Here is a 19,028-nt window from a genome sequence, read left to right as displayed (position 1 = left end):
ACGTGTATCTAGACTAAGTCCAGAGAGGTTCATAGAACTGGATCAAATTTTAAACAAGAAAGAAGGAAATCTGTATGCTGGTTGTAGGGGCGGGACGTTGTCTGTGAAATAGGAATGTATCACTTCAAAAGTTCAGCTATCCCTCCAAATGAGCAATATTCATTCATTCATTCATTCAACAAATATCTGTTGAACCCTACTGGGTACCAGGCATCACTGCAAATCCTGGAGAGACAGTGGTAAATAAAACAAAGAACACCTTTGGTCTAGGCTTATAGTCCAGAGAGGAAAGGCAAAAATAAGCAAGGAAACCAGTTAAAAAAGAACATTCCTATCCTGGGAAGTCCAGTATCCACTATGCTGTCCCTCCCAACGGGAACACAGGCCCTGACTGCTCCCAAGCCTCAGTGCTCTTCCCAAGGCCTCGGGGGCTAACTCCATTGATTTAATTTTTTCTACCTGTCAAGATTTACACCTGAGACATACCTGACTGGTACCTGATTAGATCCTCCCCCAGGCCCAGGGTAAGCTCCTGGGGCCTGCTGAAACCCCACATCATGACCGGAAACACAGTACCTCTGGTTTAAAAAGTTCTTCAGGGCCTTTATTTGCAGTGTTCCAGTTTCTGAAACCTCCCTCCAGTTCTTCCTCATTGATTGAGAGAGTTCTTTCGGAAGGCCCTGGAAGCATTAACGCAGAAGAGATAATTACTACCACGTGACTTGTTTAGAAACCTATAATTGTACCACAAAATCCTAACGTTGTTTCTCCTTCGTTAAGGACAAAGAGGGACTTCCCTGGTGGCGCAGTGGTTAGGAATCCGCCTGCCAATGCAGGGGACACGGGTTCAAGCCCTGGTCTGGGAAGATCCCACGTGCCACGGAGCAACTAAGCCTGTGCGCCGCAACTACTGAGCCTGCGCTCTAGAGCCCACGAGCCACAACTACTGAAGCCTGTGTGCCTAAAGCCCGTGCTCCGCAACAAGAGAAGCCACCGCAATGAGAAGCCTGTGCGCCGCAACTACTGAGCCTGTGCTCTAGAGCCTGCGAGCCACAACTACGGAAGCCTGTGTGCCTAGAGCCCGTGCTCCGCAACAAGAGAAGCCACCGCAATGAGAAGCCCGCGCACCGCAACGAACAGTAGCCCCCACTCGCCGCAACTAGAGAAAGCCCACGTGCAGCAACGAAGACCCAACGCAGCCAAAAATAAATAAATTTATATTAAAAAAAAGGACAAAGAAAAACATAAAGGGACATTAAAAGTGTGATTCAGAAGATTCTTCAGGGCAACACAAACAGCTCTCACTGCCCTGTGACTTCCTATGGGAACCCAGGTACCCGGCAACTCAAAGAAGGCTCCCCAAGTGTCCTGGCGTCTGCTGGGGAAGCTTTTAGATTCTCCAGGAGGTGGGGAGGCTCTAATCCCCAACGAGGGTATTAAGCTGCCTTCGGATCCAGGTTTGACTGCGCTCACTGCCTCTAAGAGGTGTCCTGGGCAGATGCGTAGATCTTCCAAGGGTAGGGATCGCCAATGGCTCGAGTTGAAGGCTGTCTTTCCTTGGCGATCTGGGTAGCTCCTGGAAGCTCTGAACTGACTCTGCCATTTGCCACAACTTCTGGCGAGCAACAGCTACCAGTGTCCCCCCACCCAGGGCAGTCTAACCAGCTCCATTCTCCAGCAGAGCATTTCTCCAAATGAAGATGAGGACTCTTCTGGCAGGTCTGCCCCTGGATTTAACACCGTAGAGATGGAATATGTGGGGGAGAAAATGGCAAAGCTCCCCCTTGCTCTTACCTTGAGTCGCCATCACGATCTCCTTCACCCTTCGGTACTGGTTTAACAGCCCAGTAAGCTCCTCTATCCGACGGTCCTGTCACAGGACAAGACAGATTTCTATGTAAACAACACCACTGGCACCTGGTGATTTCATCTGGGGGCCCTGGCTATGTTCTGGGCACACTGAGAAGAAATGTTGTGTGGAAGCCATAGAATATTCCAAAGGGAAACACAGTGTCCAGGCCCTGGGTTCTCAGTGGTCTACCTCCGGAGCGGCTGCAAGCACTCTTGCCTCTACCTGAAGGCTGTGAGTCCAATCTCTAGTCATAAAACAATCCCTGTCTGATACAGCCTTCGAGGGGCTCAAACATTTCCCGAAGCAGGAAACTCACTGTCTCCCTACCCTCCTGACACAGCCATTGAAATCTGCCTCCTGGTCCGAGTATTGTCCTCTGGAGCTACGTGGAAAAAAAAAAAAAAAAGACTAAAATAAAGCTGTCGTGTTTCTCTCAAAACTCTCACTTACTCCGAGGCTGAGACTCCTTATGCGATAGAGGAAATTCCCAGAGGAGACCGTTTCTTTCAGCAAAGGCTGGGGACTTGGGGAGGCCACACAGATTTCAGAGCTAGATAAACTTGGGTATGACCCTGGCTCTGCTATCTACTGTTACCTGACCTTGGGCAAACCTACATTAGCACTTTGAGTATGTTTCCTCGTCTGTAAAATGCAGGGTTGTGATCCTTAGAGCTGATGTTTTCGCCAGACAGGTACTCTCTAGTTATGGAGGTGGCTATTTTATGATTAAGTGTCACTAGTTACGATGGGTCCATCACCAGATCATGAACGTGGGAGATTGGTGAACCGTTCTTGAGTTTTGCTAGTAGTCTGAGCAGCAGCTATGATATTGGCAGTAACCTCAGTGGTATTTTTTTCCCTACACCTGCATGAACAGGCATGGCTTTATTCTGCCTTTGGGAGATGCCATTTAGGCAAAGCTCCCAGGCATCAAAGCCAAAAGCAGGTGGCTGAGCCACGTGTCTAGGAGGCAGAGGCCATTCTCCTGACACTTCCCTGAGTCGGTGGTCTGATGGGCACAGCCCTGTCCAAAATATCAGAGACTAATAGGACCAAACAGAACCAGGAATGTCAGCAGGGAAAGGGCAGGGCCGCTCCATGGCCATCTTACCTTATCTTCATTGGCAACAAGCAAAGTTTCCATCCCCATTTTCAGACGTTGGATTTCTTGGTCTACAAGAATTTAGGTATAGGAAGAATTATTTACGTAAGTGCAGACAACTATTCCCACCTGCTAAGATGCTAAGACTTTCCATATGAATAAGTTACACGTGGCTCCCTACTTCTTTAAAGAGCCCATGATGGTGTCTGGCGTAGAGTCAGTCTCGTTACCTATTTGTTGGACTATTAAACGAATGAACCTACTATTTTGTCTTCTTTAGAGACATTTGTGGGGAAAACCCAAAATGCCGTTTATGCAAGGGTGGCACAGAGGAACCCCCAAATCTTTCACAACTGACATTCCACAAGGAAACAGACATTTATCCTCTATGACTTGAGTAGGCATGTACCTGGGCTGCTGCTAGCTAGTTTTGGAGAGAATCACACTGTCCCATGGATTGTAGCAGAAGAGAATTTAAAATGAGAAAAAAAAGGAAGTCTATAGCTGAACAGAGACAGGGAAAGAATGATTATGTGAAAAAGAGTCAGGTACTGGCTCAACTTAGAAGGTCACAGTCGGAATTGACTAACAGTGTTTAGCTGGATCTATAAACATGTTAAAATAAACTCTACTGTTACGGAAAGCAATCTTAGTTCATCATAAGCCTGCAGAATTTCTCTATGGGCCAAGGGATCTTCGTCAGTCTGTGGTGGACAACACACTGCCTTCTCTCACCTCGGTCCCAAGAGAATCTCTCGAATTCTTCCCAAACTAGTCTGGAGAGCCAGGTCAAAGGCTAAAGCCTAAAGGAGCTGGGGGTCTTTCTGCCCAATATATGGAGGTCTAAGAATTAACACATAGCTAGTTTTTCCAAGCAAAGCCCTATACCCGTCCCCAAATTGGGTACTACAGAGAATAGGGATGTCTACGTAAGAGAAATACAGCAGACAAGGGGACAAAAATATGTATAGTCACCCCATCTCCTTTCGGGATGCTTGCTACATCCGGCAAGAATAGGAAGAATGGATTTAGGACTTTGTGTAACTAGTTGTAGGGATTCAGCTTCAGAGGGAGGTGCAGAGTGCTGTCCACTATCTTAGGCTCTCGGCGGCTAGAGATCAGCTTGGCAACCCAGTCTGTGGAGGGGAGGGCAGTAAGCTCCAGACGAAGACTGGCAAACCTCGATGCCTTGGGCAGGCCGCAGCCAGAGCAAGGCCCCGAGCATCAGCTCCAGGAGGTGCCCGGTGATGGAACGCGGTGGGGCCTGGAAGGCGAGGCCTGTGGGGGAAGCACGGAGTGCAGGGGGAAGCCTGCCTGGCCTAGAAGTCAGGGCCTGGGGAGCTCTTTATGCAAGTTTAGCATCACAGACAGTCTAGAGTATCTCAGGGGTCTCCGGCCTCCACATTAAGCCATGGCAAGTAGGTGACATACTCAGTGGCTTGAGAAGACAAGAGAAAGGCTGGCGGAGGGATGAGCACATGGGTCACTAATTTCCTCCTCCCGCCTAAGCCATTGTTTCAGGGCTGCGTAGCTTCCCCACCCTGGCCAGGGATCCAAGCTAAGTGGTGTCGGTGCCGAGGCCCAGCTGCAACTGTAGTGGGGCTAATTCACAGGGCTCCCCAGCACTGCTCTGCAGCCCGGGGGCCAGAGGAGAAGCTGGAGGGTGTGTGATCATTTTGTATATAAGGCAAATAGCTGTAAATATCAAATACGCATTAAGAATACTTGAGGATTTAGCCTCTATTTTTAATCAGCAAGACTTGAACTCCTCAGGGACCATTCACCATCCTTTCACTCATTCAATAAATATTTCTTAGGAGCCATGGGCTGAATGCCATGTGAAGCTCTGTGGATATGGTCTCAAATAAGAGAGACACAGTCACTGCCCCAGAAGGAAGATGACAGTCTATACAAGACCTCACAAAATACAACACTGGTCAATTACAATAAGTACTATGAAAGAAAAAAAGAGTGCTGAGTTTGAGAAAAATGGGGGCACCTAGCTGAGGTAGGGTGGCCAGGAAAGGTCTTCCTGAGAGGTAACATTTGAGTTGAGATCCAAAGGATGGGAAATAACGAATCTGTTTCTGTAACCTCAGGCTCTTATGTGAGTACCAGGCAGGGCTCCATTCAACGACTGAGTGAATTGCTAAAGCCTCTTCTTTGGTGATGATACAAAGACAAGTCCTTTCAATTAAGGGAAAGAGTAAAAGTTCCAGAGGTAGCTGCACAGAGAGCTTCAATGGTCAGAGTGCATCTGAGAAAAGCCTTCAGAGCTGAGTCCTCCGAACAGGGGAGGGGTTCACGGTAATGATTCCACTGAGTCCTCCGAAAACAGGGGAGGGGTTCACGGTAATGATTCCACAACAGAGCTGGGCTTTATAGGCCCACGCGTGCACACACGAACACATACACACGTACGTGCACATTTCATGCCTCCTCACACAGCAGTACACACACCCAGAGACACACATGCCCACCTATAAGAGAGGGCCCAGGGCCAAAGGGCAAACTGCATTTGGTCACAGTCAGCCCAGTTACCTTTCTCTGCATGGCCACTGTGCAGAGCTGCAGTCCGGGAGAGCTGACTGTGTAGACGCTCAATTTCTGCATCCTTCAGGGCTACCTGCTCTTGCAGCTGGGCTACCTCAGCCTGGAAGAGAAAAAGCCATCCTTCCAGCTCAGAGGGACTACCAGACCACGACCAAGTACCTCAAGTCAGAGCCCAGGGCCAGTGGGTCCGAGGACACATTCGGAAGTTAGGAGCAAAGCTGCCAGAGGTGAGCAGTGAGGTGTTCGCTGCCCTCCCCACAAGGTGGAGCTCTGCGGAATGAACGCGCTCTTCCTGGCCGTTGAGGACGTGCCCGTGGCCCTGGCCATCCACCTGCTCTTTCTCCTGCGTCCTCCTGCCTGACCAGCCTCTTTCCCTCCCACGCCTTCTGCAGCCAAAATAAGTCAGAGGCCTGAGGAGGTGGGAACGTGCTCAATGGGAGGACTGCCCTTGGTCCAAAGATGGATATTCTCTTTCTGGACATGGTCTTCCTTCTCCCAAGATATTCTGCAGTAGCATGTCCGTAAACCACTGTAACAAGTACGTTCATCTTTCGTTTTTCCACCCCATACAGGAAATACAGTGGAAATCAAATCGCTACTAGTAGACAATGAGCGAGCCAAGCGTTCCCTCCCTCAAACTCTCCCACCCTGAATGCATAGCCACTGCCTCTGCCCAACCTCAGACTCCTATGCTCCTTTACCCAAATGAAATTACATACAAGCAGTGCATACAGCATTCAGGTGTGCTGAGGGGACGTACTTTTGTAAATCAACACAGGCGCACACACATGTTCACGTGGGCAGCAGCAGGTTAAACCGCACACGTAACAGCAAGCCAGGTGGTCCCTGTGCTCCCATACTGATTAGAAGGTCAGAACAGGGTAGGTCCCATCCTGAGAGGCACGCTGGCTTTGGAGTTAAACTTGGATTCTCTCATTTCCTAGTTGGGTAAGTGGTTTAACATTTCTGAGTCTTGGTTCATCTATAAAACCAGGAAAACAGCATTTAGCACACGGGGCTGCAGTAAGGAGTAAATGTGGTAAGGGTTATGAACAACTTAGTCTCATGCTCAGTAGACAGTAGGTCCTCAATAAACGCCACTTCTGTTGCTGCTCTCATCCTACTCCTTCCCTTATGGATAACTAGCTAGTGCTCTGAGCATCACACCAGACTAAGAGGGGTTCCCTGGTGGCGCAGTGGTTAAGAGTCGGCCTGCCAATGTAGAGGACACGGGTTCGATCTCTGGTCCAGGAGGATCCCACGTGCCGCGGAGCAACTAAGACCGTGTGCCACAACTACTGAGCCTGCACTCTGGAGCCCGCGAGCCATAACTACTGAAGCCCGTGCACCACAACTGCTGAGCCCGTGTGCCACAACTACTGAAGCCCGTCTGCCTACAGCCTGTGCTCTGCAACACGAGAAGCCACCACAGTGAGAAGCCTGCACACCACAATGAAGAGTGGCCCCCATTGCTGCAACTAGAGAAAGCCCGTGCGCAGCAACGAAGACCCAACTCAGCCAAAAATAAATAAAATAAAATCTATAAAAAGGAAAAAAACCAAAACAGACTAAGAAAGGGGGTGAGAACTAACTCCCAGCCAGTCAACGGCACACACAGCAAAAGCTTCTACTCTGGGCACCCTCTCCCCATATGGTAGCCCAATCGGGCCCCACCTTTACCCTGCAAGGTTACGGTATGGGCTCGTCCTATCCTGAGGTCATTTTTGAACAAGTCAAGTAATCAAATGAGCACTGGTCCTGTTGGTGGCCCTTCCACTAAACAGGCCTGTGTTCAGCTTCAGGACACACGGGCTGAGAGCCTACTCTCCATCGGCCCCATTCTCACTGCGTTCTTACATCAACCCTCACTCAATCCTCACAGGAAACCATGGGATGAAGCAGTACCCCTGCATGTCACCGGGGAGAAAACAGGAGTAGGGAAGGATTCGACTCCCAAGTCACAGAGCTATTCAGCGACCAGGCCAGGACGTGAACCCTGCCTGCTCGAAAGCCAGGGCTCCACCCAGCCTGGGCTGTCTGCTGCTGAGTTAATAGCACAGATGAGGGCTCCTCTTATGGGGAGAGGGCTCCCTGAGCCCACCTCAAGGGGTTCTGGACAAACCTTCCCTAACATCCCCAAAATGGGCCCATGTAAAAACAAAGAGGTGGCAAAGGGGTGGGTTTCCTTACCCAAAGTCCCTACAGAGCACTGTCCCTTTGCTTGGTTTCCACCCACAGAGGACAGAGAGCTGGGTCCAGCTGTACCAAACGGCTTGCAGAGACTCGCGGCCGTGGGCAGCTTTGCACAGCTAACCCAGGGCCTTGGAGCCCATGGGCTTACGATCGATGGCGACAGTGGCTTCTGAAAATATTAGCCTTGGGACTCAATCCAAATGCCTCTCATTTCTACAAGGGCCAGAATATTCTTGGAAGATATTCTCTTAACTTTTCTTGCACCTTCCACACCCATTTCTCCCCTTCTTCGTAGACAGGGTGAGAGCTGGTCTCTGTTAGGAATCCGGATGCCTGACTCTTGTCTGCGGGCCCCACAGTGGACACCAGTGACGAGATGCTATCGAGGCAGAGCCCAGGCTCTTCTTCTCTGAGGCCTGCCTCTGGGTGAAGTCATTTATTTACAACTCTACAGACCAAGTGGCTGGGCCCAATCTCCCATGTGCCCATTTTCACAGAATAGGCCAGAAATGACAGGTCCTCTCTTACGCTGAGAAAGGTATCTGTCCCTAAGCTGGGAAGTCTACAACAGCCCAGAGGCCGTGCACCTGACCATGGGGGAAAGTATGCTACTGCCATGGCCACTGAGGCTGGAGCTGTGTGGCGAGAGGTCTGGGACAAAGCCAGGCAGAGATGGGGGCTCTGCCTCCCTGCAGGTGCTGGGCCTTATTAAACCGAGGGACCCTGCCCTACCGCCGCTGCGCTGAAAGATGAAGCACACTGACGGACTGAGAAGCTTTACACAGAAAATGGAAGAACTTTCAAAAACAAGGCAGGTTTCAACTGCAGGGAATTAGGATAACAGAGGGAAAAGAGCATGAGTTTTGGAATGACACAGATCCAGATCAGAACCTCACCTTGGCCACTCTGAGCCTCAGTTTCCCTACCAGGAAAACGAGGACAATAAATCAATAGACCTCGCTGGGTTATTTTATGGACCAAATGAGAAAATGTGTACAAAGGGCTGGACACACTCTGGCACACAGGAGGGTCTCCAGACGTGGTGGTTATTAAATAATCCACAGTATCTCAAAGGTCTACATGCCAAGGCAAAGCGCTTAGGTGCTTCAAACGAGTTGTTTGGTTTTATAATAGAAGGTGGAGTGTACAACTTCAAAGCTTTCACCAAGACAGGACTCGCTTGAGGGGATCATGGGGATGGAAGGTTCTGAGCTTTTAGAGAAACGGTGCTCCTGGAACTGGGGGTTGTGAAGCACAGTGCACACAAGGGGACACGTAGATAAGAACAGAGCAGGAGACGATCAAGCAGATTGTCTAGCGCTGGAGCTGACTAGCTGTAAGATGTTGGGAAAGTTGCCTAACTACCCTGTGCCTCAGTTTCCTCATCTGCAAACAGTTAAGAAAATTCTCACATTTACGCAATAGAATATTACATAGACGTCACCATCATGTTCGGAGTTTTCTTTTAAGAGCATGGTATAAAACTGTGTATAAATTATCAACATCAAAATTAAGAGAGAGAGAGACCCCAAAAAGAGAAATGCCTGGAAGGAAATATTAATAGTGGTAGCTCCTGGGCAGTATACGAATGATTTTTCTTCTTTAAAATTTTTGTGGTTTAAAATTATCTATAACGGTTATTGTTTTTAGAATCACTTAAAGGTACAGAAAAAATAAAACTGAAAGTACAAACTAGATGTTAAGAAAACTCTAAGAAGTAAAGATGAAGATGCCTACAGGACCATCTGGTAACACCTGTGGGTGGCGCTGCAGAGCTCTCAGTGGAAAGGCAGGCGTGCACCCACCCACCAGAGGGAGCCTGGCCAGCTCCTCAGGCGGAAAAACTGCTTCAGGGTTTTAAAGCTTCCCGCCCCCAACCCCAGAGCGTCCCTCCTCTGCCTGCGTGGAAGTCTAACTGTATATGTGAAATTGCCTACTGCTTAAGTGACAGCTAATTCGACGTTTTAAAACACAACGCTCTGGCCAAAACAGTAAATGTGTGGGCTGAATCCATTCCAACTGTTAGAGGAAACGAAGGAGGAAACTATTAGAGAAAACAAAGGAGGGAGGGATAAAATTTATTTCACGAAAGAATGTATCGTGGGTGTCCTTTAAATAGCAAGCTCCCCAGTTCAACAGAAACATGATTTGGTTACAAAACTATTACAAGTATATATTTTTAGGAATTGCTAAAAATAAAAGCATACCTCTTTTTAGAAACTCATTATTAGAGGGGCTGCTAAATTTAAAATGATGCAGCCAAGACAATGTTGGCATTCATCTGCCCTAGGACTCATCACTCGCTCGTAGAGGCCCTGCTTGGCCCAGTGTCAGCCTGGGGCGGCGGGGGGGGGGCTGCCATGGAACACAGAGAGAGGAAGGAGACTTGGCGACCTCAGCAGCTCATAATCTCATGGGCTTTCCCCAGGAAAAGAGCCCTCCTGGATTAAATCTGTCTGCTCGCACAATCTGGGCACTGTTGCGTGTACACACAGTGGGATCAATTCCCATTCCTCAGCCTTAGGCTACGGCACACCCCAGACCCTCCCCACTGGGCCTCAAAGCCTCTCCATAAACATCAGAACCGCCTTTTACCTTGGTGGCCTTCAGTTTCCATTCATACTGGTTCCGTTCATTTTCCAACTCTTCCACCTTGATTTTGAGGTGCCGGAGCTCCTGCAGTAACTCCTAGGCGGGTGAGGAAGAAAGACAGAGTTCTGATGGTTAAAGAACAGGATGCTCCTGGGATCTACAACCCTGGGTAAGCACATGCACAGCGGATACCAAGGCAGGAGCGACCGCGTCAGGCTCCACGCTGTGGCTGGCTCCAATCTTTAAACACGGTCCTCGTTTCAGGAAAGGCTATGTGCCCGTTACAAAACAAAGGCCAGGGAGTTCCAGACAAAAGGAAGAGAAAACTTTCTTCTTCTTTGCAGAACTTGTTCTCCCTGCTCCTTTCTGACATCTGTGTTCCCTGCAGGGTGTGCCCAAATCATGCACGTATGTGTAGGGGGAAGGACAGGTAGGAGTTGGGAGCAAGAGAAACAGAGATGCAGAAATGAGGCAGCTTGTTACAGACAAAGTAGCAGGAAGCAGGCTAACAGGGAGCATCTGTCTGTGCTGGGGGTTGAGGAACCCAGGGGAGGAGGCCGGTGTTCCTGCAAGGCTTCACGGAGGAAGTGACAGCCAGGAGGACAGAAACAAAACGCTAAAAGGACAAATGCTAAGTGTGAGATGCAGAAGCGGGTCTGGCTGTTCCAGTTCAGAGGAGGGGTTGGCTTGAAGAAAGGAGGGAGGGAGGCGGCGTCCAGGGAGAGGGCAGACAGCCTGCTGGGCTGGAGTACAGGATGGGCAGCATTCAGTGGGAAACGGTGGGGCCTTACTGTAAAGGCTTTGGGATGAGAATATGAGGCAATCTGATGCCATTCTTTAGCAAGTAGGGAGCCCCTGAAGGTTGCTGAGTGGGGAAGTGACATTTAAACAACTTGCCGGTGGTGGAGCTGGAAATCAGGGCTGTATCTTCTGACCCCAGGGCCCCTGCTTTCTAAAGTACCCCTTTTAGTAAAGACGCCGCTGAGCACCCTTATCCCAAACCTAGGTTCCTTTAATGGACAAATGGTCCTGCTGACTGGTTTCTATCAGAAAAATTAGCATAAAAGCGATTACTTCCATAGACTTTCTGAACTCCAGATTCACATAACAAACTTCCCACAACATCTCCACGTGGATGGCACAGAGGCATCTTACGACTGTCGTGACCCAAGTGTAACCCTTAATTCCCCCTCACAGACATCCCTGTCTCACTAAACGGCGTCTCCATCCTGTGCCGGAAACCTGGGCTCCATCCTTGGCACTCCTCCTGTCTCCCCCGCTATATACGTAACTCATCCCCGAGCCTTCTAAATTCTACCTTCAAGGAAATCCCCTGAATCTCTCTTTTATCTCAACTCTACCATCACTAGCAGTTACTGCTGAGAGCCTGGACAGCCTCTCCACTGGTCGGTCTTCTGTCATCTTGCCCTTCTTGAAGCCATCGACCCCCATGGCATCCAGGGGAACAACACAATTAAAGCACAAATCTGATCCTGGCCCTTCCCTGCTCCTCAAAGCTCGTGAACTTTAACCCACGACCAGTACAGCCCGGCCTAACCCGGCACCCTGCCTGCCTGCCTCTTGTACTACCGTCTCTCCCCAGTTATGCTCCAGCCATGCTGGATACTTTTTAGCTCCTCTTTCTGACTTGGGCCCTCACACATGCCTCTCCCTCTGTCTGGAACTTTCTGCCAGGTTAACCCCTGCCCATCCTTCAGGCCGCCATGAGCAAAGCTATTCTAACCTCTACACTTCATCAGGTCCCTCTGCTATACTCTCTTGTGGCATCTGTATCATCTCTTATATCATTTGCAATTAAACTGTTACTGGTGTGATTGCTGATGGCTAGTTCTCCTACACAGTGAACTCCGTGAGCTTTGCTAACCTCTGGCACGTAGTTAGGTGTGCACTATTTCTTGACGAACGGACACTTGCAATTCAAGCCATCATTTAGCTGGCCTTTGCGTCCCGAGACAATCCACCAGAGTTACACTGCTTACGCTTGCATTGTGCAGGGATATTCACTAAGATTTTCTTATAACTGAGGTGAACACTTGTTGATGCCCTTTTAGAAACGTGTCTTCCAAGCTAAGGTAACTGCCTCTGTGATCTGCAACGTTAGACTTTAAGGCCTGTTGTGACTTGTAGCAGGTCCAGGATCATTTTCTGAGAACGTTTCTGGCCCTGCCTGAGGGGACGCCAGGCCTGCTGATGGCAGAACTGAAAGTGTGCAGGTTCCTGCTGAGGAGCTGCCACTGTGGGGACACGGAGCACGATGACCTCCAGGCTCTGTGACCTCTCTGGCACATCCCCTTCCTTCTAAGCCATTTGTTGCCCATCGTGGGCTATAAACACTGGTGCACAGTGTAACTCCTTTTACAAGTCCTTCTGGGGTAACCCACTCACCATCCCTCTCAGAGCTTCCCTTTCCAAATCTACACCTACATCTTGACTCTCAATTTTTCCCCCACGGAGGCCCCCTCCCCTCATGCCCAAGTCTGGGTGGAGATTTCCAACATGTCCCATAGTTGAGGATGGATCATGACAACTTCCTACAGACATGGCTACTACGCCCTTGACTTGCCCTTGGGCTTCCAAGTCCTCTTCGATAGCGGGCCTTGGAAGCACAGGCTCATCTCTGTGCAGCTGCCATCACAAAGGACCTGGTGACACCAGCGCAAGAGGCCAAGTCCAGCATCCCAGGCAGATACACCCCATAGGGCCCACAGGTCATGAAATCCCTCGAATGTGATTACACGGGAGAACTTTTCCCGGAAATTCAGATGATGGGAGTTGTCACAGCATATGGACATTCGTGTTCTGTTTTCTCACTGGGGATAAACCTCTTTAAAAATAAACTTGAGAGGATTATTTTATGATACTATTTTTTTCTTAATTTAAAAAAAAAAAAATCATGGGAGCTGAAACTTCATTTAACCTCCCAGCCCAGGAGGGAGAATCAGTGTCTGAGTCGTACCTGGGAAGGGGACCCGAAGCTTGCTTTTACACCAACGCCCCGTCACTCGGGGCACCTGACACACCTCATTCCCAGCCCTGAGAGAGATGAGTACCGCCACCGGTCAGAGGGTTGGCCTCGCCAGCTCAGACCCCGTTCAGTGAGGGTCACGGAGCTCAGCTCACATCCCGAGGGGAGCGAGTCCCAAGCTCTGCCCAGAGGTGACCATGGATCCATGTTAAGCCAGCACACGCTGTTCCAGGTAGGAGAAGCCCCAGCCCCTCCGCCAGCGAGATGCCACACACACGCATGCTCCGATATACTTAAGTGTGGTTCCTACAGGTGACCCCTCCCAACGGGCACACTCCTGGCCGCAGGGCTGGGGCCGGGCCGCACCGTCGTCGGCTGCCACCTCCTCAGGGTGGTCCCTACTGAGTGAGAGGCGCTCTTGAATCTGCCTGTGGATGTCCAGCTGCAGCCTACACATCTGCTGCTGCAGCTCACTGATCGCATTCAGAACCGACTGTAGGAAGGAAGAGAGAGGAGGAGAAAAGCACGCAGGGTCAGTCAGCGCTCAGACATGGTACTCCTTAGGAGAGCAGAACAGGAGGCCGGACGTGTACGGCAGGGGGCACACAGCGGTCGCTGTCCGTGACCATGTGCTCTCTTCACAGGGACCAAAAGACGTGGCATTTTCCCTGACCCGCCCCATCCGTGGGCCTGTCTGCAGTATGGCCTTCGTGCCATACTGGGGGCCGTCCTTGCATGACAGTGTCTGAGGCGCAGAGTCTAGCAAGAGCGGAGATGGGATCACATACAGACGCACCCCTTCTGCACTCGCCAATGCCCTCCCCAAACGTGCCAACACCCGTGCACAGGGGACGTAGGGCGCACAACGCGCGCGTGCACGCTCCTACATCCCCCACCCTAAACGCTCCTCACGCCCGACGCCAGACCCAACTCCTCTGCAGCCTCAAGAACATTTTGACCTTTTATGGCAACTTTGGAAATAACTGCAACCCTTGGAATTCATACCTACTCAGTTCTGAATCCCTTGCGCTAGCAGCTCTGCTGGGCTTTCCTTTATCTACTCCACAGGCATCTAGCGTCACTCCGCAGAGACCCAAGGCCACGGTAAGCAATGGCGCTCGCAGGTGAGTGAGGAGAAACACGCAAATAGCAATCACAGCAGGCTGTGAGTGCTACACCAATAAGACTATGGGGCTTCCCGGGAGCGGTGAGTGACTAATTCCGCCTGGGTCGAGACAAAGAGATGGGACGAGTCTAAGTGATGTGAAGTAGGTGCATTCGAGATCCCTTGCCTGTGTGGGGAAGTAAAGGGGACGAGCAGTCATGGGCCTGGCTGGCAGGGTGGAGGATGGTGGCACTCATGGCAACAAGAAACCCAAGAGCCTGGGGAGGACTGTGGGCAGCTGATGGGGCCGGGGCAGGGGCATGGAGTTAAGGAGACAGTTGGCAATAGATCCCAACAGAGCCTGGGGTGGGTGGGTGGGTGGCAGCCAATTAAAGTGTTTAGCCCCTCTCTGCCCACCTTTACTGACATTCTGAGCACTGGCACCTGGTACTGGGAGGTCTTCCCCCTGGCACCATGAGAACTGTCCAGGCATGCTAGAAAGAGGTTTTCCATCCCCAATAGAAAGAGTGTTTCCTAAAAGAAGAATGTAGAAGGAAATGTAGAAGGAAAACTGAGGGTCCGGATGGCAGCTTGGGTCTGAGAGGGCACTGCTAGGGCCCCTACGCCAGCCTGCTCTCCCTCCAGCGATGCCACTTGAACTGGGAGAGCTGCAGACGTAGGCAGCGCTGTCATAAGCGGGCTCCTGGCCTCCCAGCCACTCTCTCCTGGAGCTAGCTCACCTGAGTTAGCCCAGAGACAGCCCCACGTTGTCCTCCCCCAGAGTCAGCCGTCAGAGGGTTGGCTTCACCTGCTCATCTGACTTTGGTTAACGCCTCACATGGTGCCCTGGCACACGGAGGCCTCTGACAAATGTGAGTTCACTTTCCCCACTGCTTCTCCTTTTGCCACCAAGTGTTTGATCCATAAGAAATGAAGGAGAGAAACCGGGAGAGCGACAGAAAACACCTCAAGGTCATGCAACACAGTTAAGGCCCATGTGACATTGATCGCTGACAACAAAAGCCCAGTGGCTCTGCACCCTCCAGCATGCTTCCCCTACTGGCCACTCTCCCAGAACCTTTAGTCTCTCCTGGTCACTGGCCCTGCCGGTCTTCACACCTGCTCTTCTCTCTCTTATGTAAGTTTCAAGGATGTCACGACCCTCACTCTTCTCCTGTTCCCTTCATTGTTGTCTCTCTCAAGTGAGGGGTCTAGACCCGCTGGCCCTGATTTTCATCACCTCATCCCACCCCCACTCTCCAGGCAGATGAGCTCCAGCTCTATCTCCAGCACACAAGGGGTCAGCACCCTCCTCGCGGTCAGATCCACACACGCATCCTCTGTCCTCAAGCTGCGTGGCTCCCTCGTTTTACTCCTTACCTTCGGCAGCTCTGCACTACTCAGGTTCTCCTGGCCTCTCTTTTACTCTTTTCCTGCCAACTTATGGATCGCTCCAGTCTGTGTAGGTCTTCATGAATCCCAACGTCAACTCATCCATTTAGTTTTCCTTTGGCTTCCTGTCATCACAACTTGAAGGCCTTCTATATCAGCAAATTATGGACTAAAAATGCACACGAGGCAGGAGGACTAAAGGCAGATGACATGACCCTCTGCAAAAAAAGTCTTCCTAGAGGTAGTCTTAAGGTATTATTCATTATCACTTGGGTACCGATATGCCTATTTTAGCATTCATCCTATATTCCTCTCTTATCCACAAGACTATCCCAAGCAATGTTTTTGTAGTGCCTCACTGAAGTGAGCATTTACCCAGCCTACCACTACAAGATGCACTCCTGGCCAAACCAATGAGGCCAATTAGACGTAACTTACTCTTAATGGACACAGATCCCTACTTTGTCTTCTCACAAACCATCATAGGGTTGATGTCAAACTCAACAGACTGAATTTTATAGAACCCTTCTAACTTTCTTTACCATTTTGAAAAAAGAGGAGGAGGAGGAGGAGAAGAAAATGGTTACTTCCAGTTTTTCAGCAACTCACTTGATTTCTCCAATTCCTTAAAATTCACTTATAAACAAGCAGCCTGGGGACTGCTGTCCTAAGTTCTGTGCACCTGTCAGAGGCATCAGCGGAACCAAGCCCATTCTTTCTTTGATCTTCTTATTGAGAACATAACTTTAAAGGAAAATCTTCCCATTGTCCTCAGAACTGTCCCTTTCGGTGGGGCTTGGTCTTCCTGATGCCGTTCGTGCAGGTGCACTTTTCTCTGTCCTTTCTACCTTTTGTACAAGCCCCTTTGAAAACTGGTTCCTCTCAAGGTACCTCTACCTTTTCCTTTTTACTGGTATATTACTTGTGAGGTTACACAGTCAGAAATAAGTATATTTTTATGTAGTTCAATATCCTTGAGTCATCGATTCTATTTCTGAACTTTCAAAGGTATGATTTCCAAGGTCCACAGTGCATGTCTGGCTATGCCGCGTTCTTCCCTCCCTCCCTGTCATGAACTCTCAAAATAACAATGGCCACTCTCTCAAGAGACCCATCACTTTCACTTCATAAACTAGTTTCTAGCTTTGCTTCAGCATTAGAGCCAGGGTGGCAGTTCGCCTGGTTTATCTACATTCAGGGCAGAAACTATAAATGGGGGGGGGGGGTGGAAGGTAAAAACAAAAACCAACCCTTCAATATCTAGGTGTTGGGTACGAGTTTGTTTGTTTGTTTGTTTATTTATTTATTTAGGCTGTGTTGGGTCTTCGTTTCTGTGCGAGGGCTTTCCCTAGTTGCGGCAAGCGGGGGCCACTCTTCATCGTGGTGTGCGGGCCTCTTATTATCACGGCCTCTCCCGTTGTGGAGCACAGGCTCTGGACGCACAGGCTCAGTGGCCATGGCTCATGGGCCTAGTTGCTCCGCGGCATGTGGGATCCCCCCCGGTCCGGGGCACGAACCCGTGTCCCCTGCATCGGCAGGTGGACTCTCAACCACTGCGCCACCAGGGAAGCCCCCCTCTCCTCTCTTAATAGGTCTTTTCTCTCCCATAGGGCAGAGGCTTTTGTAGCGGTGTTTTCAATCTTGGGTCCCACATCATAAAGTCCAGGTGACATTTATGAGGTTCTAATCCCTGTTCTGTAATCTCAACTCACTTTATTACTCTTGCTTTGCCAACAGTCAAAGTTTTTGTTTTGGGGCTCTTAATTTGAACTCTTAATTTCTGAATTGTTGGAGTGTATTTCCTATACAAACAAAAATGAGTAAACAAAATAAAAACAAGAATAATAGGGCTTCCCTGGTGGCGCAGTGGTTGAGAGTCCGCCTGCCGATGCAGGGGACACGGGTTCGTGCCCCGGTCTGGGAAGATCCCACATGCCGCGGAGCGGCTGGGCCCGTGAGCCATGGCCGCTGAGCCTGCGCGTCCGGAGCCTGTCCTCCGCAACGGGAGAGGCCACGACAGTGAGAGGCCCGCGTAACGCATAAAAAAAAAAAAAAAAAAAAAAAAAGAATAATAAAACTCTCCTAAGTCAGGCCAGCTGTTCTCTGAGCAAACACTATCTTCCCAGCCTTTGCTCTGTACTCCAGGTTCAACAGTTCAGAAATCAGAATCCCTCCCTTCCAAGGTCCCACCCATAGGAAGAAAGAAGCAGGACACCTGTGTTGTAAGACATTCCATTTTCTGCCAGCAAATCCTAGAGCTCGTTTCCAGTTCTCTTCAGGCTTACGTATATCCCTGATCAATTGGGCTGACTTCATTTCCAAGCAGATGCTGGATCCCTGTTCCCCTCTAGAAAGGCTGCTCTGTTACTACATGCAGAACCCTTTGGATCTCACAAAGGGATCCAGCTGCAGGCCTCCCTGCATCCCCAGTGCTTAGGGAAGCCAGATGCCCTTCTCCAAGGAAGATCTCTCCAAGGGACATGCCTTTGATAGGTGGGCTACCCCGAGGTTTTCCTTTGCCTCTGGATCTCTTTCTTTCATGTGCCATCCTCCTAACTGTGGTATTTACTTTCCACGTTGGTCACTTTTCCTGCAGTCCTGCTTTTCAGGAGTGAACCCAACTGGTCCAATCTTGGGTCTCCTGAAATGGCCCAGAACCACTGCAAAAGGCTCAGGAGAAAAGGTGCAGTAAACAGGAAATCCAGTATTCACCCACATCTCCTAAGGGTCACCACGGACTCCTGAGCGAGGCTGGCTATCAGGATTGTCTCCATTTAACAAGAAACCTACACCTCAAAGTCCTTGGGTTTATAGACAAACATTTGTAATCACTTCCACAGCTGACTACAGGGCGGCAGGATACCTGCTTAGGATAAAGCCTGAGCTACACAGAGAAAGTGTATTTCAGATCTGGCTACCTCAGAAAAGTCCTGCCTCTTTTAAACCACAAGCAATCAGGCTTTAGGCTAAGCACATTCACTGGAAAAACAGCAGCAGTGTAGGATGGGAAGCAACGTTCCCTTTATTCATACAACTACAACCTTGACGACCCCAGCCAGCCAAACGTCTCCCTCAAAATAAGCAGCTCCACCACGCACACGACAGCAGTGCAGCTAGCTTCAGCAGCCCTCTCCATGGTTGTAAGCCTAGGGTGTTCCAGACAGTTACAAACAGTGGTAGAGAGTCTGAGCATACCAGTAAAGATTATGTTTAATGACAAGAATGAGAATGTTGCTTCAGGTCATATGGCCGT

General features: G+C 50.0%; 1 protein-coding gene across 3 annotated transcripts in view; it reads right to left on the bottom strand.

The window, feature by feature from the left end:
• PPFIBP2 (PPFIA binding protein 2) overlaps positions 1-19,028 on the bottom strand; it is a 111,142-nt gene that overhangs the window by 22,747 nt on the left and 69,367 nt on the right. For all 3 annotated transcript variants that reach the window (XM_065883167.1, XM_065883166.1, XM_065883168.1), the window contains exons 6-10: positions 10,296-10,388; positions 5,496-5,607; positions 2,964-3,025; positions 1,795-1,870; positions 577-680 (exon numbers count right to left, since the gene is read on the bottom strand). In XM_065883167.1, the coding sequence (XP_065739239.1) occupies positions 577-680; positions 1,795-1,870; positions 2,964-3,025; positions 5,496-5,607; positions 10,296-10,388 (447 nt within the window). The remainder of the gene's footprint in view (positions 1-576; positions 681-1,794; positions 1,871-2,963; positions 3,026-5,495; positions 5,608-10,295; positions 10,389-19,028) is intronic.

The sequence above is a fragment of the Phocoena phocoena genome, chromosome 8 (genome assembly GCF_963924675.1).
Source record: "Phocoena phocoena chromosome 8, mPhoPho1.1, whole genome shotgun sequence".
Classification (NCBI taxonomy): Eukaryota; Metazoa; Chordata; class Mammalia; order Artiodactyla; family Phocoenidae; genus Phocoena; species Phocoena phocoena.
The sequence above is the reverse complement of the archived record's forward strand: the minus strand, read 5'-3'. Positions and strand labels throughout refer to the sequence as shown.